General features: G+C 44.9%; 1 protein-coding gene across 1 annotated transcript in view; it reads right to left on the minus strand.

Annotated features, from left to right (window-relative positions):
* Window positions 1–25,912, minus strand: part of PLB1 (phospholipase B1) — a 202,450-nt gene that overhangs the window by 116,165 nt on the left and 60,373 nt on the right. The window contains exons 13-18 of the mRNA XM_040347863.1: window positions 25,798–25,871; window positions 22,240–22,283; window positions 19,915–20,023; window positions 12,613–12,673; window positions 5,867–5,947; window positions 3,342–3,407 (exon numbers count right to left, since the gene is read on the minus strand). Of these exons, the coding sequence (XP_040203797.1) occupies window positions 3,342–3,407; window positions 5,867–5,947; window positions 12,613–12,673; window positions 19,915–20,023; window positions 22,240–22,283; window positions 25,798–25,871 (435 nt within the window). The remainder of the gene's footprint in view (window positions 1–3,341; window positions 3,408–5,866; window positions 5,948–12,612; window positions 12,674–19,914; window positions 20,024–22,239; window positions 22,284–25,797; window positions 25,872–25,912) is intronic.

Genomic DNA, 25,912 nt, shown 5'->3' on the forward strand with positions numbered 1-25,912 from the left:
GATCGTAGACAGGAGGTGATCGTAGACAGGAGGTGATCGTAGACAGGTGGGAATCGTAGACAGGAGGAGATCGTAGACAGGAGGAGATCGTAGACAGGAGGAGATCGTAGACAGGAGGAGATCGTAGACAGGAGGTGATCGTAGACAGGAGGAGATCGTAGACAGGAGGTGATCGTAGACAGGAGGTGATCGTAGACAGGAGGAGATCGTAGACAGGAGGAGATACGTAGACAGGAGGAGATACGTAGACAGGAGGAGATCGTAGACAAGAGGAGATCGTAGACAGGAGGAGATCGTAGACAGGAGGTGATCGTAGACAGGAGGTGATACGTAGACAGGAGGTGATACGTAGACAGGAGGTGATCGTAGACAGGAGGTGATCGTAGACAGGAGGAGATCGTAGACAGGAGGTGATACGTAGACAGGAGGAGATCGTAGACAGGAGGAGATACGTAGACAGGAGGTGATCGTAGACAGGAGGAGATCGTAGACAGGAGGAGATCGTAGACAGGAGGAGATCGTAGACAGGAGGTGATCGGAGACAGGAGGTGATCGTAGACAGGAGGAGATCGTAGACAGGAGGTGATACGTAGACAGGAGGTGATACGTAGACAGGAGGAGATCGTAGACAGGAGGAGATACGTAGACAGGAGGAGATCGTAGACAGGAGGAGATCGTAGACAGGAGGAGATCGTAGACAGGAGGAGATCGTAGACAGGAGGTGATACGTAGACAGGAGGAGATACGTAGACAGGAGGTGATCGTAGACAGGAGGAGATCGTAGACAGGAGGTGATACGTAGACAGGAGGAGATCGTAGACAGGAGGAGATACGTAGACAGGAGGTGATCGTAGACAGGAGGAGATCGTAGACAGGAGGAGATCGTAGACAGGAGGAGATCGTAGACAGGAGGTGATCGGAGACAGGAGGTGATCGTAGACAGGAGGAGATCGTAGACAGGAGGTGATACGTAGACAGGAGGTGATACGTAGACAGGAGGAGATCGTAGACAGGAGGAGATACGTAGACAGGAGGAGATCGTAGACAGGAGGAGATCGTAGACAGGAGGAGATACGTAGACAGGAGGAGATCGTAGACAGGAGGAGATCGTAGACAAGAGGAGATCGTAGACAGGAGGTGATACGTAGACAGGAGGAGATCGTAGACAGGAGGTGATACGTAGACAGGAGGAGATCGTAGACAGGAGGAGATCGTAGACAGGAGGTGATACGTAGACAGGAGGAGATCGTAGACAGGAGGAGATCGTAGACAGGAGGAGATCGTAGACAGGAGGTGATACGTAGACAGGAGGAGATCGTAGACAGGAGGAGATCGTAGACAGGAGGTGATACGTAGACAGGAGGAGATCGTAGACAGGAGGAGATCGTAGACAGGAGGAGATCGTAGACAGGAGGTGATACGTAGACAGGAGGAGATCGTAGACAGGAGGTGATACGTAGACAGGAGGTGATCGTAGACAGGAGGTGATCGTAGACAGGAGGTGATACGTAGACAGGAGGAGATCGTAGACAGGAGGAGATCGTAGACAGGAGGAGATCGTAGACAGGAGGTGATACGTAGACAGGAGGAGATCGTAGACAGGAGGAGATCGTAGACAGGAGGAGATCGTAGACAGGAGGTGATACGTAGACAGGAGGAGATCGTAGACAGGAGGAGATCGTAGACAGGAGGTCATACGTAGACAGGAGGAGATCGTAGACAGGAGGTGATACGTAGACAGGAGGAGATCGTAGACAGGAGGAGATCGTAGACAGGAGGTGATACGTAGACAGGAGGAGATCGTAGACAGGAGGAGATCGTAGACAGGAGGAGATACGTAGACAGGAGGAGATACGTAGACAGGAGGAGATCGTAGACAGGAGGAGATCGTAGACAGGAGGTGATACGTAGACAGGAGGAGATACGTAGACAGGAGGTGATACGTAGACAGGAGGTGATACGTAGACAGGAGGAGATCGTAGACAGGAGGAGATCGTAGACAGGAGGTGATACGTAGACAGGAGGAGATCGTAGACAGGAGGAGATACGTAGACAGGAGGTGATACGTAGACAGGAGGAGATACGTAGACAGGAGGTGATACGTAGACAGGAGGAGAACGTAGACAGGAGGTGATACGTAGACAGGAGGTGATACGTAGACAGGAGGAGATCGTAGACAGGAGGTGATACGTAGACAGGAGGAGATCGTAGACAGGAGGTGATCGTAGACAGGAGGTGATCGTAGACAGGAGGAGATACGTAGACAGGAGGTGATACGTAGACAGGAGGTGATACGTAGACAGGAGGGGATACGTAGACAAGAGGAGATCGTAGACAGGAGGTGATCGTAGACAAGAGGAGATCGTAGACAGGAGGAGATCGTAGACAGGAGGAGATACGTAGACAGGAGGAGATACGTAGACAGGAGGAGATCGTAGACAGGAGGAGATACGTAGACAGGAGGTGATCGTAGACAGGAGGTGATCGTAGACAGGAGGAGATACGTAGACAGGAGGTGATACGTAGACAGGAGGTGATACGTAGACAGGAGGAGATCGTAGACAGGAGGTGATACGTAGACAGGAGGTGATACGTAGACAAGAGGAGATCGTAGACAGGAGGTGATCGTAGACAAGAGGAGATCGTAGACAGGAGGAGATCGTAGACAGGAGGAGATACGTAGACAGGTGGGAATCGTAGACAGGAGGAGATCATAGACAGGAGGAGATCGTAGACAGGAGGTGATACGTAGACAAGAGGAGATCGTAGACAGGAGGTGATCGTAGACAGGAGGAGATACGTAGACAGGAGGTGATCGTAGACAGGAGGAGATCGTAGACAGGAGGAGATCGTAGACAGGAGGTGATACGTAGACAGGAGGTGATACGTAGACAGGAGGTGATACGTAGACAAGAGGAGATCGTAGACAGGAGGAGATCGTAGACAGGAGGAGATCGTAGACAGGAGGAGATACGTAGACAGGAGGTGATACGTAGACAGGAGGTGATACGTAGACAGGAGGTGATCGTAGACAGGAGGAGATCGTAGACAGGAGGTGATCGTAGACAGGAGGAGATCGTAGACAGGAGGAGATACGTAGACAGGAGGAGATACGTAGACAGGAGGAGATCGTAGACAGGAGGAGATACGTAGACAGGAGGAGATCGTAGACAGGAGGAGATCGTAGACAGGAGGTGATCGTAGACAGGAGGTGATCGTAGACAGGAGGAGATCGTAGACAGGAGGTGATCGTAGACAGGAGGAGATCGTAGACAGGAGGAGATCGTAGACAGGAGGAGATCGTAGACAGGAGGAGATCGTAGACAGGAGGAGATCGGTACCTCTTGCTTCAGGTAGTCCAGGGCCTGTTTGATTCGGTAGACAAATTGTTCCGGGGAATGATAGATCTGATGAAAACCAATAAAACAAATTTATGAGCGATATTATAAATCAACTTGCAGCATTCATCCCCCGATCACATTTGAGTTTGGAGCGGAACGCTCTCAGTCAACGATCGGATTTTTAATCCTTAGGCTGCTAACCTTAGTAAATAGATAGGAAGGCAGATTAGATTTTACTTGTGTAGCCGAGATCCCGGACCCCCTTTGGTCCAATGAGAACATCTAGAGTTAGGGACAGCCAGGGAACGAGGGGGAACGCCGTTCCGCCACCTCCAGCACTCATGTGTGCAATTGGAAATGGGTGTTGGGGTGTGATGGGGGGGCTATAGATGCCGGCTACTGGGGGATTTTCTTTTTGCTGGAGGGGATCTATTTTTGTGTGACGGTTTATTGTTAATGCTAAGGGGATGTTTTATTCCTGGGGGGGGGGGGTCATTTGTTGCTGGAAGAGATCTACTGTTGATTAAGGGGTCTGTTGTTGCTGGCTGCTGGAGAGTCTATGTGTGTTAGCTGCTGGGAGATCTGCTGTTGCTGCTGGGGGCTTATTGTTGCTGGAGTGGTATTTTGCTGTGCAGTTCTATTGTTGCTGAGGGGGGGGTGTATTGCTGCTGACTGTGGGGGACCTGTTTTCTTGTTTTTCTTGTTATTATTTCCAAGTCCCAAACACTGCAAACTGATACTTGTCCCTGTATTGTCTAAAAGGGGTTGTACTGGGAGGTGGGTGGAACCAAGGGTCGGTGCTTGGAGGTGGGTAGGTAATGGAACCAAGGGTCGGTGCTTGGAGGTGGGTAGGTAATGGAACAAAGGGTCGGTGCTTGGAGGTGGGTAGGTAATGGAACCAAGGGTCGGTGCTTGGAGGTGGGTAGGGGGTAGAACCAAGGGTCGGTGCTTGGAGGTGGGTAGGTAATGGAACCAAGGGTCGGTGCTTGGAGGTGGGTAGGTAATGGAACCAAGGGTCGGTGCTTGGAGGTGGGTAGGTAATGGAACCAAGGGTCGGTGCTTGGAGGTGGGTAAGTAATGGAACCAAGGGTCGGTGCTTGGAGGTGGGTAGGTAATGGAACCAAGGGTCGGTGCTTGGAGGTGGGTAGGTAATGGAACCAAGGGTCAGTGCTTGGAGGTGGGTAGGTAATGGAACCAAGGGTCGGTGCTTGGAGGTGGGTAGGGGGTAGAACCAAGGGTCGGTGCTTGGAGGTGGGTAGGTAATGGAACCAAGGGTCGGTGCTTGGAGGTGGGTAGGTAATGGAACCAAGGGTCGGTGCTTGGAGGTGGGTAGGTAATGGAACCAAGGGTCGGTGCTTGGAGGTGGGTAGGGGGTAGAACCAAGGGTCGGTGCTTGGAGGTGGGTAGGTAATGGAACCAAGGGTCGGTGCTTGGAGGTGGGTAGGTAATGGAACCAAGGGTCGGTGCTTGGAGGTGGGTAAGTAATGGAACCAAGGGTCGGTGCTTGGAGGTGGGTAGGTAATGGAACCAAGGGTCGGTGCTTGGAGGTGGGTAGGTAATGGAACCAAGGGTCAGTGCTTGGAGGTGGGTAGGTAATGGAACCAAGGGTCGGTGCTTGGAGGTGGGTAGGTAATGGAACCAAGGGTCGGTGCTTGGAGGTGGGTAGGTAATGGAACCAAGGGTCAGTGCTTGGAGGTGGGTAGGTAATGGAACCAAGGGTCGGTGCTTGGAGGTGGGTAGGTAATGGAACCAAGGGTCGGTGCTTGGAGGTGGGTAGGTAATGGAACCAAGGGTCGGTGCTTGGAGGTGGGTAGGTAATGGAACCAAGGGTCGGTGCTTGGAGGTGGGTAGGTAATGGAACCAAGGGTCGGTGCTTGGAGGTGGGTAGGTAAGGGAACCAAGGGTCGGTGCTTGGAGGTGGGTAGGTAATGGAACCAAGGGTCGGTGCTTGGAGGTGGGTAGGTAAGGGAACCAAGGGTCGGTGCTTGGAGGTGGGTAGGGGGTAGAACCAAGGGATCGGTGCTTGGAGGTGGGTAGGGGGTAGAACCAAGGGATCGGTGCTTGGAGGTGGGTAGGGGGTAGAACCAAGGGATCGGTGCTTGGAGGTGGGTAGGGGGTAGAACCAAGGGTCGGTGCTTGGAGGTGGGTAGGTAATGGAACCAAGGGTCGGTGCTTGGAGGTGGGTAGGTAATGGAACCAAGGGTCGGTGCTTGGAGGTGGGTAGGTAATGGAACCAAGGGTCGGTGCTTGGAGGTGGGTAGGTAATGGAACCAAGGGTCGGTGCTTGGAGGTGGGTAGGGGGTAGAACCAAGGGTCGGTGCTTGGAGGTGGGTAGGTAATGGAACCAAGGGTCGGTGCTTGGAGGTGGGTAGGGGGTAGAACCAAGGGATCGGTGCTTGGAGGTGGGTAGGGGGTAGAACCAAGGGATCGGTGCTTATCCCCCTTATGTATTTATACATGGAGATCATATCCCCCCTTAGCTCCTCCGTGCCCCTTAGAGTCATTTAGGTGTCATCGTCACTTACTGGGTTGTTGCAGATCGCACACAGATCATTTCCTCCAATGAAGATAGTGAGCAGTTTCCAGTCTTCCGCATAATTAATTTTCTGTTCAAAATAAATAAATAAATACATAAAAAATGGATGCATACAATTACATAGAAGCATTGGGCCAGATTCACAGAAGAGATACGACGGCGTTTCTCTCAGAGTATCTATGCGGCGGATTCATAGAATTACGCATAGATATCCCTAAGATCCGACAGGTGTAATTGTCTTACACCGTCGGACCTTAGGATGCAATACCGCGGCCGCCGCTGCCGCTGGGTGGAGTTTGCGTCGTATTCCAGCGTCGGGTATGCAAATTAGGTTTTACGGCGATCCACAACGGTTTTTCGCGTTCGTTACGTCGTTGCTAGTCTAGTTTCCCGTCGCAAAGTTAGTCGTCGTTTTAGCTGCCCTAACTTTACACAGCCCATGTTAAAGTATGGCCGTCGTTCCCGCGTCGAATTTCCAAAAAATGTTTTCTTGCTTAAGACGTCCGGGAATACGAAAGTACGCTACGCACGTCGCCGTTCGAAAAAATGACGTCACTTCGCGCAAAGCACGGCGGGAATTTCAAAACGGAGCATGCGCAGTAGGTCCGGCGCGGGAGCGCGCCTAATTTAAATGGCACACGCCCCTTTGAATTACGCGGGCTTACGTCGGCGTACGTTTTCACGCAAGTGCTTGGTGAATCAGACACTTGCGATGAAAACTTGCGGCGGTGTAACGTATCTACGATACGTTACGCCGCCGCGATTCTACGTGAATCTGGCCCACTATGCTTTATACATTTAAACTGAAACCATTAAAAAAATAAAATAAAGGATTTTTATATCAGGGGTTATATTCCTACTAATATCAAGAACAACGATGACATTCGTTATTTCTGATAATTTGTATCTTTGGAAAAAAAATCGTATTCATTATGTTTATAAACAGCCAAATTGGAAAGGAAATTCCAATACCTATCATTTAATAGTTATTTTTAGAATTTCTAAATTAGAAAATTTGAAAATTTACGAATACCGCATCTAAACAAATGGAACGTAAAAAATTCATAATAATAAACAATAATAATAATAATTATTTCCGATTTTACATTTTTATAGCCAGATTCAATGACGTTTACGCCGGGGTATCAGTAGATACGCTGTTGAAACTCTGAATGTGCGCCGTCGTAAATTTAAGCGTATTCTGGAAACCAGATACACTTAAATTAGGCTAAGATACGAGCGGCGTAAGTCTCCTACGCCGTCGTATCTTAGGGTGCATATATACGCTGGTCGCTAGGTGGCGCTTCCTTTGAGTTCGGCGTAGAACATGCAAATGACTAGATACGCCGATTCACGAACGTACGTGCGCCCGTCGCAGTAAAGATACGCCGTTTACGTATGGCGTTTTCCGGCGTAAAGTTATTCCAACAAATAGCTGGCCTAGCCAATGTTAAGTATGGCCGCGTCAAAATTTGAAAATTTTACATTGTTTGCGTAAGTCGTCCATGAATGGGGCTGGACGTCGAAACCAATAAGTCCTTGCGGCGTACTTTGGAGCAATGCACACTGGGATATGTCCACGGACGGCGCATGCGCCGTTCGTAAAAAACGTCAATCATGTCGGGTCACCAATCATTTACATAAAACACGCCCCCCTCATCCTCATTTGAATTAGGCGCGCTTACACCGGCCCCATTTACGCTACGCCGCCGTAACTTAGGAGGCAAATGCTTTGTGAATACAGCACTTGTCTCTCTGACTTACGGCGGCGTAGCGTAAATGCGATACGCTACGCCGCCTGAAAGATGCGCTGCCCTACCTGAATCCAGCTATTAGAATTTTCAAATTTTTTAATTTACGAATTCTCTAGTTTGAAAATATACGAATTTACGAATACCACAGCTAAACAAATGGAATGCAACAAATTCATAATAATAAATAATAATAATAATTATTTCCGATTTTTTAATTTTAGAGTTTTGGGATTTTTAAATTTCCGAATTTGCAAATTTTCAAATTACGAATTTACGAAATTACGAATACTGCATCTAAACGAATGGGACGTATCAAATTCATAATAATAAATAATAATAAAAAAAAATATTTTTGATTCTAACATTTTTGGATTTCGAATTTCTGAATATTTGGAATTTCACATTTCCGAATTTGCTAGTTTTCTAATCTATGAATTTTTGAATTTACGAAAACCGCATCTAAACAAATAGAACATAACAAATTCAAATGTTTCCAAAGTTACGATTTCTTTCTTCGGATAATTAGTATCTTTGGAATAAATTTGTATTCGTTATGTTCATAAACAGCCAAATTTAAAAGGAAATTCCAATACCTATAATTTAATAGTTAGTTATTATTAGTTAGTTATTATTTAGAATTTTAGAATTTCTAAATTTGAAAATGTATGAATACCGCATCTAAACAAATGGAACATAAAATAATCATAATAATAAACAATAATAATTATTTACGATTTTAGATTTTTTAAATTTTCGGATTTTTTAAATTTCCGAATTTTCTAATTTGCAAATATACGAATTTATGAATACCGCAGCTAAACAAATGGAATGCAATGAATTATATAAAATAATACAAAATAATTATGCAACATAATAATAAATAATAATAATAATTATTTCCGATTTTTGAATTTTAGAATTTTGGGATTTTGAAATTTCCGTATTTGCAAATTGTCAAATTACAAATTTACGAAATTACGAATACTGGGGCAGATTCAGGTAGCTTTTACGGCGGCGTCTCTCCAGATACGCCGCCGTAATTTGAAATCTGCGCCGGCCTATCGTTACGCCGATTCTCAAAGGCAGATACGCTTAAAAAATAGGCTTCCTCCGCCGACGTAACTTGAATGCGGCGGCATATAATTGTGTGCAATATTACGTTGACCGCTAGGGGCGCTTCCGTTGTTTTCGGCGTAGAATATGCAAATTACCTAGTTACGTCGATTCACGAACGGACGTGTGCCCGGCGGTAGTTTTTTACGTCGTTTGTATAAGGCTTTTTCGGCGTAACGTTGCTCCTGCTATTAGGAGGCGCAGCCAATGTTAAGTATGGACGTCGTTCCCGCTTCGAAATTTGAATTTTTTACGTCGTTTGCGTAAGTCGTTCGCGAATAGGGCTGGACGTAATTTACGTTCACGTCGAAACCAATACGTCGTTGCGGCGTACTTGAGAGCAATGCACACTGGGATATGTACACGGACGGCGCCTGCGCCGTTCGTAAAACACGTCAATCACGTCAGGTAATCACACATTAGCATAAAACAAGCCCCCCTTCCACATTTGAATTACGCGCGCTTACGCCGGCCCCATTTACGCTACGTCGCCGCAACTTAAGGAGCAAGTGCTTTGTGAATACTGCACTTGCTCCTGTAAGTTGGGTCGGCGTAGCGTAAATACAATACGCTGCGCCGCCGTAACTTGGCGCGCAGGTACCTGAATCTGCCCCACTGCATCTAAACGAATGGGACGTAACAAATTCATAATAATAAAAATAATTATTTTTGATTCTGAAATTTTTGGATTTCCGAATTTCTGAATATTTGGAATTTCACATTTTCGAATTTGCTATTTTTCTAATGTATGAATTTTTGAATTTACGAAAACCGCATCTAAACAAATAGAACATAGAACATAACAAATTCAAATTTTTCCAAAGTTACGTTTTCTTTTTTCGGATAATTAGTATCTTTGGAATAAATTCGTATTCGTTATGTTCATAAACAGACACATTTAAAATGAAATTCCAATACCTATAATTTAATAGTTAGTTATTATTAGTTAGTTATTATTCAGAAATTTCGAATTTCTAAATTTGAAAATTTACGAATGCCGCATCTAAACAAATGGAATGTAAAAAAAATCATAATAATAAATAATAATAATAATAATAATAATAATAATTATTAGTTCCGATTTTAGATTTTTTTTAATTTTTTAATTTTTTAATTTCCAAATTCTCTAATTTGCAAATTTGCAAATATACAAATTTACGAATACCGCAGCTAAACAAATGGAATGCAACGAATTATATAAAATAATACATAATAATTATGCAACATAATAATAAATAATAATAATAATTATTTCCGATTTTTGATTTTTTGGATTTTTAAATTTCCGAATTTTCAAATTTTCAAATAACGAATTTACGAAATTACGAATACCGCATCTAAACGAATGGGACGTAAAAAAATCATAATAATAAACAATAATAATAATTATTATTTTGGATTTTTAGAATTTTTGGATATTTTAATTCCCGAATTCTCTAATTTGCAAATATACAAATTTACGAATACCGCAGCTAAACAAATGGAATGCAACAAAATCATAATAATAAATAATAATAATAATAATAATAATAATAATAATTATTTTCGATTTTTTAGAGTTTTTGGATTTTTAAATTTCCGAATTTGCAAATTTTTTAAATTACGAATTTACGAAATTATGAATACTGCATCTAAACGAATGGGACGTAACAAATTCATAATAATAAATAGTAATAAAAATGATTATATTTGATTCTGAAATATTTGGATTTCCGAATTTCTGAATATTTGGAATTTCACATTTCCGAATTTGCTAGTTTTCTAATCTATGAATTTTTGAATTTACAAAAACCGCATTTTAACGAATAGAACATAGAACATAACAAATTAAAATGTTTCCAAAGTTACGATTTCTTTTTTCGGATAATTAGTATCTCTGGAATAAATGTGTATTTGTTATGTTCATAAACAGACAAATTTAAAAGGAAATTCCAATACCTATAATTTGAGGCCTCGTACACACGGCCGAGGAACTCGACGTGCCAAACACATCGAGTTCCTCGGCCAGTTCAGCACTGAAGCCGCCGAGGAGCTCGGCGGGCCGAGAGCTCCCATAGAACAACGAGGAAATAGAGAACATGTTCTCTATTTCCTCGCCGAGCTCCTCGTCGGCTTCCTCGGCCAAAAGTGTACACACGGCCGGGTTTCTCGGCAGAATTCAGCCAGAAACTCGGTCGGAAGCTGAATTCTGCCGAGGAAACTGGTCGTGTGTACGGGGCCTAATAGTTAGTTATTATTTAGAATTTCCTGAATTTTCGGATTTTAGAATTTTCGAATTTGCAAATTTCCGGATTTACGAATACAGGGCCAGATCCACATAGATCGGCACTGGCGCAGTGTATCTAAGCTACGCTACGCCGCCGTAACGTACTTGGCTTTGTTTCAAATCCACAACGAATTTGCGCCGTAAGTTACGGCGGCGTAGTGTATCTCTGGCGGCGGAATTCAAATCGGCGATTAGGGGGCGTGCTTCATTTAAATGAAGCGCGTCCCCGCGCTGAATGAACTGCGCATGCTCCGTTTCTAAATTTCCCGCCGTGCTTTGCGCAAAATGACATCGCAACAACGTCATTTTTTTAACTTAGATGTGACTTGCGTCCATCCCTATTCACGGACAACTTACGTAAAAAAAGAAAAAATTCAAATTTCGACGCGGGAACGACGGCTATACTCAACATGGCAAATCTAACTATACGCCGCAAAAAAGCAGCTTTAACTATACGCCGGAAAAAGCCGACTACAGACGACGTAAAGGAATGCGACGGCCGCGCGTACGTTCGTGGATCGTCGGAAATAGCTATTTTGCATACCTGACGTGGAAAACAACGTGAACTCCACCCAGCGGACGCCAAAGTATTGCATCTACGATCCGAAATGCGTACGTACGCCTGTCGGATCGAACCCAGATGCGGTCGTATCTTGTTTTGAGGATTCAAACTAAAGATACGACGCGGGAAATTTGAAAGTACGCCGGCGTACTCTCTCTGTGGATCTGCCCCGTTATGTTCATAAACAGCCAAATTTAAAAGGAAATTCCAATACCTATAATTTAATAGTTACAGTAGTTATTATTAGTTAGTTATTATTTAGAATTTCCAAATTTTCGGATTTTAGAATTTGCGAATTTGCAAATTCGCAAATTCACGGATTGACGAATACTGCGTCTAACAAATGGAACGTAACACATTTGTAATAATAATAATTATTATTATTTCCGATTTTTGAATTTCTGAATTTTTGGAATTTCAAATTACCGAATTTTGATAATTTTCTAATCTACGAATTTTAGAATTTACGAAAACTAACATCTAAGCTAATGGAACATAACAAAGTTACGAATGTATTCGAAATAACGAATTTCGATCATGACCCAAAAAAACAAAACAAAAAAAAAAAATGGAACAAAAACAATCAAATTTTTCGGCAGAGCACATGTTTACATGTAAATGCTGTGACAGCCAATTACAGTGGCCACATGACTGGAAAGGCCCGCCTCCCTGAATTAAAGGGCCAGGAGGCAGCCAGCGGAAGGGGTTGTGCTTCAGTTTTGACCCTTCTCTCAGCGGCGGCCCTTCAATCCATGCCTCTGGCCCCATTAGGGGCGCCGGACACATGGGTTCCAATTGTTTGTTTGTTTTTAAGCACGTGATTAGAGCCTGAGGCTCTAATTGGTTTAAAAAAAAGGGTGGGCTTGGGGAGGACCACACCCACTTGTGTGACAATAGCGAATTAATATTGCATTGTTTGCCGCCCCCCCAAAAATAATATACCACCAGCCGCCACGGCCTTCTCTACCGCATCCAAGACTGAGAAGACCTTCCGGCTGAAGACTTTGATGGAATCTGAACTCCTTAGAAACTTTACTCACCCCGGAAGAATTCATCCTCTTCATTCCCGTCACCAAATATTCCGACTGCTCCAGCATATCACTGCAAGGAACACAACCGGGTCAGAACCATCAACAGATCATCCCACCAAATACAGGAATACGGACCCCCGATTATCTGTCATGTGATCCGAGGACATTGAAGATCCCGCCAAATACAGGAATACGGACCCCCGATTATCTGTCATGTGACCCGAGGACATTGAAGATCCCACCAAATACAGGAATACCGACCCCCGATTATCTGTCGTGTGACCCGAGGACATTGAAGATCCCACCAAATACAGGAATACCGACCCCCGATTATCTGTCATGTGACCCGAGGACATTGAAGATCCCACCAAATACAGGAATACGGACCCCCGATTATCTGTCATGTGACCCGAGGACATTGAAGATCCCACCAAATACAGGAATACCGACCCCGATTATCTGCCATGTGACCCGAGGACATTGAAGATCCCACCAAATACAGGAATACCGACCCCCGATTATCTGTCATGTGACCCGAGGACATTGAAGATCCCACCAAATACAGGAATACCGACCCCCGATTATCTGTCGTGTGACCCGAGGACATTGAAGACCGCCCCAAATACAGGAATACCGACCCCCGATTATCTGTCATGTGACCCGAGGACATTGAAGACCGCCCCAAATACAGGAATACCGACCCCCGATTATCTGTCATGTGACCCGAGGACATTGAAGATCCCACCAAATACAGGAATACCGACCCCCGATTATCTGTCATGTGACCCGAGGACATTGAAGATCCCGCCAAATACAGGAATACCGACCCCCGATTATCTGTCATGTGACCCGAGGACATTGAAGATCCCACCAAATACAGGAATACCGACCCCCGATTATCTGTCATGTGACCCGAGGACATTGAAGACCGCCCCAAATACAGGAATACCGACCCCCGATTATCTGTCATGTGACCCGAGGACATTGAAGATCCCGCCAAATACAGGAATACCGACCCCGATTATCTGCCATGTGACCCGAGGACATTGAAGATCCCACCAAATACAGGAATACCGACCCCCGATTATCTGTCATGTGACCCGAGGACATTGAAGATCCCACCAAATACAGGAATACCGACCCCCGATTATCTGTCATGTGACCCGAGGACATTGAAGACCGCCCCAAATACAGGAATACCGACCCCGATTATCTGCCATGTGACCCGAGGACATTGAAGATCCCACCAAATACAGGAATACCGACCCCCGATTATCTGTCATGTGACCCGAGGACATTGAAGATCCCACCAAATACAGGAATACCGACCCCCGATTATCTGTCATGTGACCCGAGGACATTGAAGATCCCGCCAAATACAGGAATACCGACCCCCGATTATCTGTCATGTGACCCGAGGACATTGAAGACCGCCCCAAATACAGGAATACCGACCCCCGATTATCTGTCATGTGACCCGAGGACATTGAAGATCCCACCAAATACAGGAATACCGACCCCCGATTATCTGTCATGTGACCCGAGGACATTGAAGACCGCCCCAAATACAGGAATACCGACCCCCGATTATCTGTCATGTGACCCGAGGACATTGAAGATCCCACCAAATACAGGAATACCGACCCCCGATTATCTGTCATGTGACCCGAGGACATTGAAGATCCCGCCAAATACAGGAATACCGACCCCCGATTATCTGTCATGTGACCCGAGGACATTGAAGATCCCACCAAATACAGGAATACCGACCCCCGATTATCTGTCATGTGACCCGAGGACATTGAAGACCGCCCCAAATACAGGAATACCGACCCCCGATTATCTGCCATGTGACCCGAGGACATTGAAGATCCCGCCAAATACAGGAATACCGACCCCGATTATCTGCCATGTGACCCGAGGACATTGAAGATCCCGCCAAATACAGGAATACCGACCCCCGATTATCTGTCATGTGACCCGAGGACATTGAAGATCCCAGCACAGGAATACCGACCCCCGATTATCTGTCATGTGACCCGAGGACATTGAAGACCGCCCCAAATACAGGAATACCGACCCCCGATTATCTGCCATGTGACCCGAGGACATTGAAGATCCCGCCAAATACAGGAATACCGACCCCGATTATCTGCCATGTGACCCGAGGACATTGAAGATCCCGCCAAATACAGGAATACCGACCCCGATTATCTGCCATGTGACCCGAGGACATTGAAGATCCCACCAAATACAGGAATACCGACCCCCGATTATCTGTCATGTGACCCGAGGACATTGAAGATCCCGCCAAATACAGGAATACCGACCCCCGATTATCTGTCATGTGACCCGAGGACATTGAAGATCCCGCCAAATACAGGAATACCGACCCCCGATTATCTGTCATGTGACCCGAGGACATTGAAGATCCCAGCACAGGAATACCGACCCCCGATTATCTGTCATGTGACCCGAGGACATTGAAGACCGCCCCAAATACAGGAATACCAACCCCCGATTATCTGTCATGTGACCCGAGGACATTGAAGACCCCCCCAAATACAGGAATACCGACCCCCGATTATCTGCCATGTGACCCGAGGACATTGAAGATCCCGCCAAATACAGGAATACGGACCCCCGATTATCTGCCATGTGACCCGAGGACATTGAAGATCCCACCAAATACAGGAATACCGACCCCCGATTATCTGTCATGTGACCCGAGGACATTGAAGATCCCACCAAATACAGGAATACGGACCCCCGATTATCTGTCATGTGACCCGAGGACATTGAAGACCGCCCCAAATACAGGAATACCGACCCCCGATTATCTGTCATGTGACCCGAGGACATTGAAGATCCCACCAAATACAGGAATACCGACCCCCGATTATCTGTCATGTGACCCGAGGACATTGAAGATCCCACCAAATACAGGAATACCGACCCCCGATTATCTGTCATGTGACCCGAGGACATTGAAGACCGCCCCAAATACAGGAATACCGACCCCGATTATCTGTCATGTGACCCGAGGACATTGAAGATCCCACCAAATACAGGAATACCGACCCCCGATTATCTGCCATGTGACCCGAGGACATTGAAGACCGCCCCAAATACAGGAATACGGACCCCCGATTATCTGTCATGTGACCCGAGGACATTGAAGATCCCACCAAATACAGGAATACCGACCCCCGATTATCTGCCATGTGACCCGAGGACATTGAAGACCGCCCCAAATACAGGAATACCGACCCCGATTATCTGCCATGTGACCCGAGGACATTGAAGATCCCGCCAAATACAGGAATACGGACCCCCGATTATCTGTCATGTGACCCGAGGACATTGAAGATCCCGCCAAATACAGGAATACCGACCCCCGATTATCTGTCATGTGACCCGAGGACATTGAAGATCCCACCAAATACAGGAATACCGACCCCCGATTATCTGTCGTGTGACCCGAGGACATTGAAGATCCCACCAAATACAGGAATACCGACCCCCGATTATCTGTCATGTGACCCGAGGACATTGAAGATCCCACCAAATACAGGAATACCGACCCCCGATTATCTGCCATGTGACCCGAGGACATTGAAGATCCCGCCAAATACAGGAATACTGACCCCCGATTATCTGCCATGTGACCCGAGGACATTGAAGATCCCGCCAAATACAGGAATACCGACCCCCGATTATCTGTCATGTGACCCGAGGACATTGAAGATCCCGCCAAATACAGGAATACGGACCCCCGATTATCTGCCATGTGACCCGAGGACATTGAAGATCCCGCCAAATACAGGAATACCGACCCCGATTATCTGCCATGTGACCCGAGGACATTGAAGATCCCGCCAAATACAGGAATACCGACCCCGATTATCTGCCATGTGACCCGAGGACATTGAAGATCCCACCAAATACAGGAATACCGACCCCGATTATCTGCCATGTGACCCGAGGACATTGAAGATCCCACCAAATACAGGAATACCGACCCCCGATTATCTGCCATGTGACCCGAGGACATTGAAGATCCCACCAAATACAGGAATACCGACCCCCGATTATCTGCCATGTGACCCGAGGACATTGAAGATCCCGCCAAATACAGGAATACCGACCCCGATTATCTGCCATGTGACCCGAGGACATTGAAGATCCCGCCAAATACAGGAATACCGACCCCGATTATCTGCCATGTGACCCGAGGACATTGAAGATCCCACCAAATACAGGAATACCGACCCCGATTATCTGCCATGTGACCCGAGGACATTGAAGATCCCACCAAATACAGGAATACCGACCCCCGATTATCTGTCATGTGACCCGAGGACATTGAAGATCCCACCAAATACAGGAATACCGACCCCCGATTATCTGTCATGTGACCCGAGGACATTGAAGACCGCCCCAAATACAGGAATACCAACCCCCGATTATCTGTCATGTGACCCGAGGACATTGAAGATCCCGCCAAATACAGGAATACGGACCCCCGATTATCTGCCATGTGACCCGAGGACATTGAAGATCCCGCCAAATACAGGAATACCGACCCCGATTATCTGCCATGTGACCCGAGGACATTGAAGATCCCGCCAAATACAGGAATACCGACCCCGATTATCTGCCATGTGACCCGAGGACATTGAAGATCCCACCAAATACAGGAATACGGACCCCCGATTATCTGTCATGTGACCCGAGGACATTGAAGATCCCGCCAAATACAGGAATACCGACCCCGATTATCTGCCATGTGACCCGAGGACATTGAAGATCCCACCAAATACAGGAATACCGACCCCCGATTATCTGTCGTGTGACCCGAGGACATTGAAGATCCCGCCAAATACAGGAATACTGACCCCCGATTATCTGCCATGTGACCCGAGGACATTGAAGATCCCGCCAAATACAGGAATACCGACCCCCGATTATCTGCCATGTGACCCGAGGACATTGAAGATCCCGCCAAATACAGGAATACCGACCCCGATTATCTGCCATGTGACCCGAGGACATTGAAGATCCCACCAAATACAGGAATACCGACCCCCGATTATCTGTCATGTGACCCGAGGACATTGAAGATCCCACCAAATACAGGAATACCGACCCCCGATTATCTGCCATGTGACCCGAGGACATTGAAGATCCCACCAAATACAGGAATACCGACCCCCGATTATCTGCCATGTGACCCGAGGACATTGAAGACCGCCCCAAATACAGGAATACCGACCCCGATTATCTGTCATGTGACCCGAGGACATTGAAGATCCCGCCAAATACAGGAATACCGACCCCCGATTATCTGTCATGTGACCCGAGGACATTGAAGATCCCGCCAAATACAGGAATACCGACCCCCGATTATCTGTCATGTGACCCGAGGACATTGAAGACCGCCCCAAATACAGGAATACCGACCCCCGATTATCTGTCATGTGACCCGAGGACATTGAAGATCCCGCCAAATACAGGAATACCGACCCCGATTATCTGTCATGTGACCCGAGGACATTGAAGATCCCACCAAATACAGGAATACCGACCCCCGATTATCTGTCGTGTGACCCGAGGACATTGAAGACCGCCCCAAATACAGGAATACCAACCCCCGATTATCTGTCATGTGACCCGAGGACATTGAAGACCGCCCCAAATACAGGAATACCGACCCCCGATTATCTGTCATGTGACCCGAGGACATTGAAGACCGCCCCAAATACAGGAATACCAACCCCCGATTATCTGTCATGTGACCCGAGGACATTGAAGACCCCCCCAAATACAGGAATACCGACCCCCGATTATCTGCCATGTGACCCGAGGACATTGAAGATCCCACCAAATACAGGAATACCGACCCCCGATTATCTGTCATGTGACCCGAGGACATTGAAGATCCCACCAAATACAGGAATACCGACCCCCGATTATCTGTCATGTGACCCGAGGACATTGAAGACCGCCCCAAATACAGGAATACCGACCCCCGACATTAACCCTTGTGTGACCCGAGGACATTGAAGATCCCACCAAATACAGGAATACCGACCCCCGATTATCTGCCATGTGACCCGAGGACATTGAAGACCGCCCCAAATACAGGAATACCGACCCCCGATTATCTGCCATGTGACCCGAGGACAATGAAGATCCCACCAAATTCCCCCCAGAGGTCAGTGTGGGGCCGTCAGCCCGACAACAACTACAGGACTTGTCTACCCAAATCATTTACTGCTTACCGTGTATACCCGAATATAAGCAGAGGCACCGAATCTTACCACAAGAAACTGGGAAATGTATTGACTCGAGTATAAGCCTAGGGTGAGAAATGCAGCAGCTACTTTAAGTGGAAAAGAGGGTCAACAATGCCCATTTGCAGCCTCGCTCTGCCCATTTGCAGCCTCACTGTACCCATTTATGCCCTTACTGTGCTTATTTGCATCCTCACTGTGCCCATTTGCAGCCCTCTCTATGCCCATTTGCATCCTCACTGTGCCCTCACTGTACCTATTTGCAGCCCTCACTGTGCCCATTTGCAGCCCTCACTGTACCTATTTGCAGCCCTTACTGTGCCCATTTGCGCACTTACTGTGCCCATTTGCGCCCTCACTGTGCCCATTTGCAGCCTCGCTGTGCCCATTTGCAGCCTCGCTGTGCCCATTTGCAGCCCTCACTGTGCCCATTTGCGCCCTTACTGTGCCCATTTGCAGCCTCGCTGTGCCCATTTGCAGCCTCGCTGTGCCCATTTGCAGCCCTCACTGTGCCCATTTGCAGCCTCGCTGTGCCCATTTGCAGCCTCGCTGTGCCCATTTGCAGCCCTCACTTTGCCCATTTGCGCCCTTACTGTGCCCATTTGCAGCCTCGCTGTGCCCATTTGCAGCCTCGCTGTGCCCATTTGCAGCCCTCACTGTGCCCATTTGCGGCCTTACTGTGCCCATTTGCGCCCTTACTGTGCCCATTTGCGCCCTTACTGTGCCATTTGCATCCTCACTGTGCCCATTTATGCCCTTACTGTGCCCATTTGCATCCTCACAATTTTTTTAATTAATTTTGAGAAATTTGTTAATTCCGAATTTTCGAATTTCTGAATTTCTGAAATTCGGAATTTCGAAAATTCGGAAATACGAAATTTCGGAAATTTTTTTTTTTTTTAGGTGTAATTCTCCAGGGTCTCTGCTAAAATATATATATAATATTTGAGGGTTAGAAGTCATTTTCTAGCAACAAATACGGATTTAAACATTTTCTAGTTTTGATATTTCTTACTCGGCTTTGGCTCCCGGAACGGCTCGGTTCAGCTGAGATCGGGGGAGGAAATAAAATCCGTTCCCTTGGGAGTATCCTTGTATGTCGGGATTAAACCTCCGGAGAATGTCTGCAGAGGGGAAGAGGGAGGTACAGTCAGGTAGGTACACAGCAGCCTGGAAAAAGTATTCATACCCCTCTATATACAGAGCCTGGAAAAAGTATTCATACCCCCTCTCTATACACAGAGACAGGAAAAAGTATTCATACCCCTCTATATACAGGGCCTGGAAAAAGTATTCATACCCCCTCTATATACAGGGCCTGGAAAAAGTATTCATACCCCTCTATACACAGCAGCCAGGAAAAAGTATTCATACCCCTCTATACACAGAGCCTGGAAAAAGTATTCATACCCCTCTATACACAGCAGCCTGGAAAAAGTATTCATACCCCTCTATACACAGAGACAGGAAAAAGTATTCATACCCCTCTATACACAGAGACAGGAAAAAGTATTCATACCCCCTCTATATACAGGGCCTGGAAAAAGTATTCATACCCCCTCTATATACACAGAGACAGGAAAAAGTATTCATACCCCTCTATATACAGGGCCTGGAAAAAGTATTCATACCCCCTCTATATACAGGGCCTGGAAAAAGTATTCATACCCCTCTATACACAGCAGCCAGGAAAAAGTATTCATACCCCTCTATACACAGCAGCCTGGAAAAAGTATTCATACCCCTCTATACACAGCAGCCTGGAAAAAGTATTCATACCCCTCTATACACAGAGACAGGAAAAAGTATTCATACCCCTCTATACACAGAGACAGGAAAAAGTATTCATACCCCCTCTATATACAGGGCCTGGAAAAAGTATTCATACCCCCTCTATATACAGAGCCTGGAAAAAGTATTCACACCCCTCTATACACAGAGACAGGAAAAAGTATTCATACCCCTCTATACACAGAGACAGGAAAAAGTATTCATACCCCTCTATACACAGAGACAGGAAAAAGTATTCATACCCCCTCTATATACAGAGCATGGAAAAAGTATTCATACCCCTCTATACACAGAGACAGGAAAAAGTATTCATACCCCCTCTATATACAGGGCCTGGAAAAAGTATTCATACCCCTCTATAGACAGCGCCTGGGAAAAGTATTCATACCCCTCTATATACAGAGCCTGGGAAAAGTATTCATACCCCTCTATATACAGAGCCTGGAAAAAGTATTCATTCTCCCCCCTGAGCTGTGCAGCTCCTCCAGAGTTACCAGGGGCCTCTTGGCTGCTTCTCTGATGAATGCTCTCCTTGCCCGGCCCGGTCAGTTTAGGTGGACGGCCGTGTCTTGGTAGGTTTGCGGTTGTGCCATACTCTTTCCATTTTCCGATGATGGATTGAACAGAAGCTCCGTGAGATCTTCAAAGCTTGGGAGATTTTCTTATAACCCAACCCTGCTTTATACTTCTCCACAAATTTATCCCTGACCCGTCTGGTGTGTTCCTCGGCCTTCATGATGCTGTTTTGTTCACTAAGGTTCTCTAACAAACCTCTGAGGGCTTCACAGAACAGCTGTATTTATACTGAGATTACATGACACACAGGTGGGACTCTATTTACTAATTAGGGGACTTCTGAAGGTAATTGGTTCCTCTAGATTTTAGTTATCAGAATAAAGGGGGCGGAATACAAATTCCCCTCCCCCTCCACACTTCTGACATATTTATTTGTATCCTTTTCCTTCCACTTCACAATTATGTGACACTTTGTGTTGGTCTAGAATAGAAAAAAATCAGATCATCACAGAGTGGGGCTGTGGATATGAAAATAAAAAATACACAGTGCCACGTCCCGATAAATCAAATGGGTAATAAAAAACGATATATAGCAGATGACGGGCTTTATAGGCGGGTTAATGGAAAAAATATAAATTTATTGAAAAAGAGACATAAGAATTGTTAGAAAAAACACATAAATGACAAATAAGGCCGTTCCTGAGAGGGCCTTGTGTGGGTCCATCACATAAAATCCCAATAAAATACATTTATGTTTTTTGGGTGTCACATGACAACATGTGGGGAATTTCAATGGGGTATGAATACTTTTTCCAAGGCTCTGTAAAATACACAGCACTGTATTTATGAATACATCATTCGTGAATGTGACCCTGGCATCAGCCAGTACCTGTACAGCAGAGCTCATACTGGGGGAGGGGGAAGCAGCACAAGGAGCCAATCAGTTGTGCTGCAGCACAAGAAGCATGCTGATAGGGTGGACACAGGCTTTAAAGTGGACCTGTCAATAGAAAAACTTTCCTATGGAACTTACTTGCCAATGTGGTTACGTTGCTGAGGTCTTCATCTCCACCGATACTACATAGAGGAAGAGAAACCGGATCAAAGAGATACATCACATCTATTATTAATAATAATAATAATAATAATAATAATAATAATAAAAATTATAATAATAATATTATTAATGATATTATTAATAAAAATAATAATAATAATAATAATAATACATAATTATTATTAATAATATTAATATTATTATTATTATTATTATTATTATTATTAATATCATTAATATTATTATACAGGATTAATCAAAGAGATACATCACATCTATTAATAATTATAATAATAATAATAATAATAATAATAATAATATTAATGATATTATTAATAATAATAATAATAATAATAATAATAATAATAATAATAATGATAATAATATTAATAATAATATTAATGATATTAATAATGATAATAATATTAATGATATTAATAAAAATACATAATTATTATTAATATCATTAATATTATTATTAATATTAATATCATTAATATTATTATTATTATTATTATTATTATTATTAATAATAATAATAATAATAATAATAATAGATGTGATGCATCTCTTTGATTAATCCTGTATAATAATAATAATACTAATAATAATAATAATGATATTAATAATAATAATAATAATAATAATGATATTAATATTAATAATAATATTAATGATATTAATAATGATAATAATATTAATGATATTAATAATAATACATAATTATTAATATCAATAATATTATTATTATTATTAATATCAATATTATTATTATTAATAATAATAATAATAATAATAATAATAATAATAATAATAATAGATGTGATGCATCTCTTTGATTAATCCTGTATAATAATAATAATAATAATAATAATAATAATAATAATAGTAATAATAATAATAATATTAATGATATTATTAATAATAATAATAATAATAATAATAATAATAATAATATTATTATTATTAATATCATTAATAATACTATTATTATTATTATACAGGATTAATCAATGAAATACATTACATCTATTAGTATTATTATTATTAATATTATTATTATTATAAACCAGTCATTTAAGGAAGGCACAGTGCCATCCCTGCTGAAAGAGGGCACAATCCAGCCCATCTTGAAAAAACCTAACCTGGATCCCAAGGACCCAACTCACCGCCGTCCCATAACAGGCCTAAATGTTCTCTCCAAGATAATGGAGAAAGTAGTGGTACAACAGCTGCAACAGCATCTAGATACCCACAATCTACTGGATCCATTACAATCAGGCTTCCGTCCCGGACACGGGACAGAAACGGCCTTACTTAAAATATGGGACGATGCCCTCGAGGCCGCAGACGAAGGAGAATCTTGTCTCCTGGTTCTGCTGGACCTAAGCGCAGCCTTTGACACGGTAGACCACAAACTGTTACTGATGCGACTAGCCAAGGTAGCAGAAGTCGCAGAAGGTGATTTACCATGGTTTTCTTCCTTTCTTGAAAACCGATCACAAACAGTTAAATTGGGTTGTTTCACGTCGGAAAAGCGCACGGTGTCATGTGGAGTCCCCCAAGGATCCCCCCTGTCACCGGTGCTTTTCAACATCTATCTTCGCCCTCTCTTTGATATTATCAGTAGCCAAGAACTACTCTATCACTCTTATGCAGACGATACGCAACTGTATTTTCGCATCTGCCACAAAAAGGATCATCATCCCAGTTTAGAGAAATGTCTCTCTTTGATAGAAAACTGGATGACTAAGAGTTATCTTAAACTCAATAGTTCCAAAACAGAACTTCTTATGTTTCACGCCAGCCGAAAGAGTCAACTGGCAACAACCTGGACACCCCCGCCCATTCTGGGGCAAATCATCACCCCTAGCTCCAAAGTCAAAAGTCTCGGGGTCATCTTCGACACCTTCATGACAATGGACGCACAAATAGGGTCAGTAGTCAGCGGAGCGCACCATCTGTTGCGCCTACTACGCAGACTTATTCCATTTATCCCCAAAGAAGACGTAGCAGTCATGGTGGGAACAATCGTGAATTCCAGACTGGACTATGCTAACGCCCTTTACCTCGGACTCCCAAAGTACCAAATCTCCCGTCTGCAAGTCGTTCAGAATACGGCCGCAAGACTGGTGACTGGGAAAAGGACATGGGAATCAATCTCACCTTCGCTGAGATCCCTTCACTGAGATCCCTTCACTGAGATCCCTTCACTGAGAACCCTTCACTGAGAACCCTTCACTGAGAACCCTTCACTGAGATCCCTTCGCTGAGATCCCTTCGCTGAGATCCTTTCACTGAGATCCCTTCACTGAGATCCCTTCACTGAGATCCTTTCACTGAGATCCCTTCACTGAGATCCCTTCACTGAGATCCCTTCACTGAGATCCCTTCACTGAGATCCCTTCACTGAGATCCCTTCACTGAGATCCCTTCGCTGAGATCCCTTCGCTGAGATCCCTTCGCTGAGAAGCCTTCACTGAGATCCCTTCACTGAGATCCCTTCGCTGAGATCCCTTCACTGGCTGCCAGTAAAAGACAGAATTGCATTTAAAGCACTCTGCCTGACACATAAGTGCATCCATGGGAAGGCGCCGCAATATCTTTGCGACAAGATAGAACCTCACAATTCGAATCGCGTTCTGCGATCCACCGACCAAAATCTGGTCAGGGTGCCAAAAACCAAATACAAGTCCAAAGGAGAAAGAAGGTTTGCTTTCCAGGGTCCTAGACTATGGAACGCTTTACCAACCAGCATTCGTTTGGAGGAAAACCACCTGACTTTCAGAAGACGAATCAAAACTCTGCTCTTTTGATGTCATGAGACACGAACAACTAGCGCCCAGAAGCGATTCAGTTCGCATGCGCCGCGCTTTATAAGTTTTTCATTCATTCATTCATTCATTCATTATTACTATACAGGATTTATATTGTGCCAACAGTTTGAGGAGAGACAGTACAGTTGCCATACAGTACAGGAGGGGTCAGAGGGCTCTGATCCTGAGAGCTTACACTCTACAAGGCGGGGGGAGGGTGGCTGCTGTGAGCATTGATCTGTCAGATTGGGGAACTCAGGAGGCTTTACAAACGGAGTGTCATGGACGCCTCCTGTGATCAATGTTTGTTCCCTAAATATACATTTCTAAGGAAAAATAAAAGATATAAAATATCAATTTATAAATCAAAGTGAAGTAAAGCTGACCGCAATCATTGAGGCGGCGTTCACACCGTATCGTTTTCAGGCAGAAAGTCACGCAATTTTGCCGCGATTTTGTACAGGTCACCAATTCACCAATGTAAAAAGCAGAAACATGTGCCATAAAAAAACCGCGTGAAGGGCGTCTCCCAAAAAAGAGGAGGAGCTTCTTATGGGTGGCAAACGCGCAATAGGGCAGCTCATCGAAGTTAATGGGCCGCCCGACGCTTGACAGACGAACGCGAGTTGCGGATACGCGGAGTGTGAATGGCGCCTGAAAATTCATATTACTAGAAAACGAATATCACAGCGTCTGACCCAAAATTCACACCACTCACCTCCAGGACAACCCCCGGTATTCCGACACCACGTCCAAAATGTCCATGACAAACGCGCCGGCGCCATTTCCTGCCTGAAACACCAAAGAGAATCCGGGAAGATATAAAACTTTCA

Source organism: Rana temporaria, chromosome 4, assembly GCF_905171775.1.
Source record: "Rana temporaria chromosome 4, aRanTem1.1, whole genome shotgun sequence".
Taxonomy (NCBI): Eukaryota; Metazoa; Chordata; class Amphibia; order Anura; family Ranidae; genus Rana; species Rana temporaria.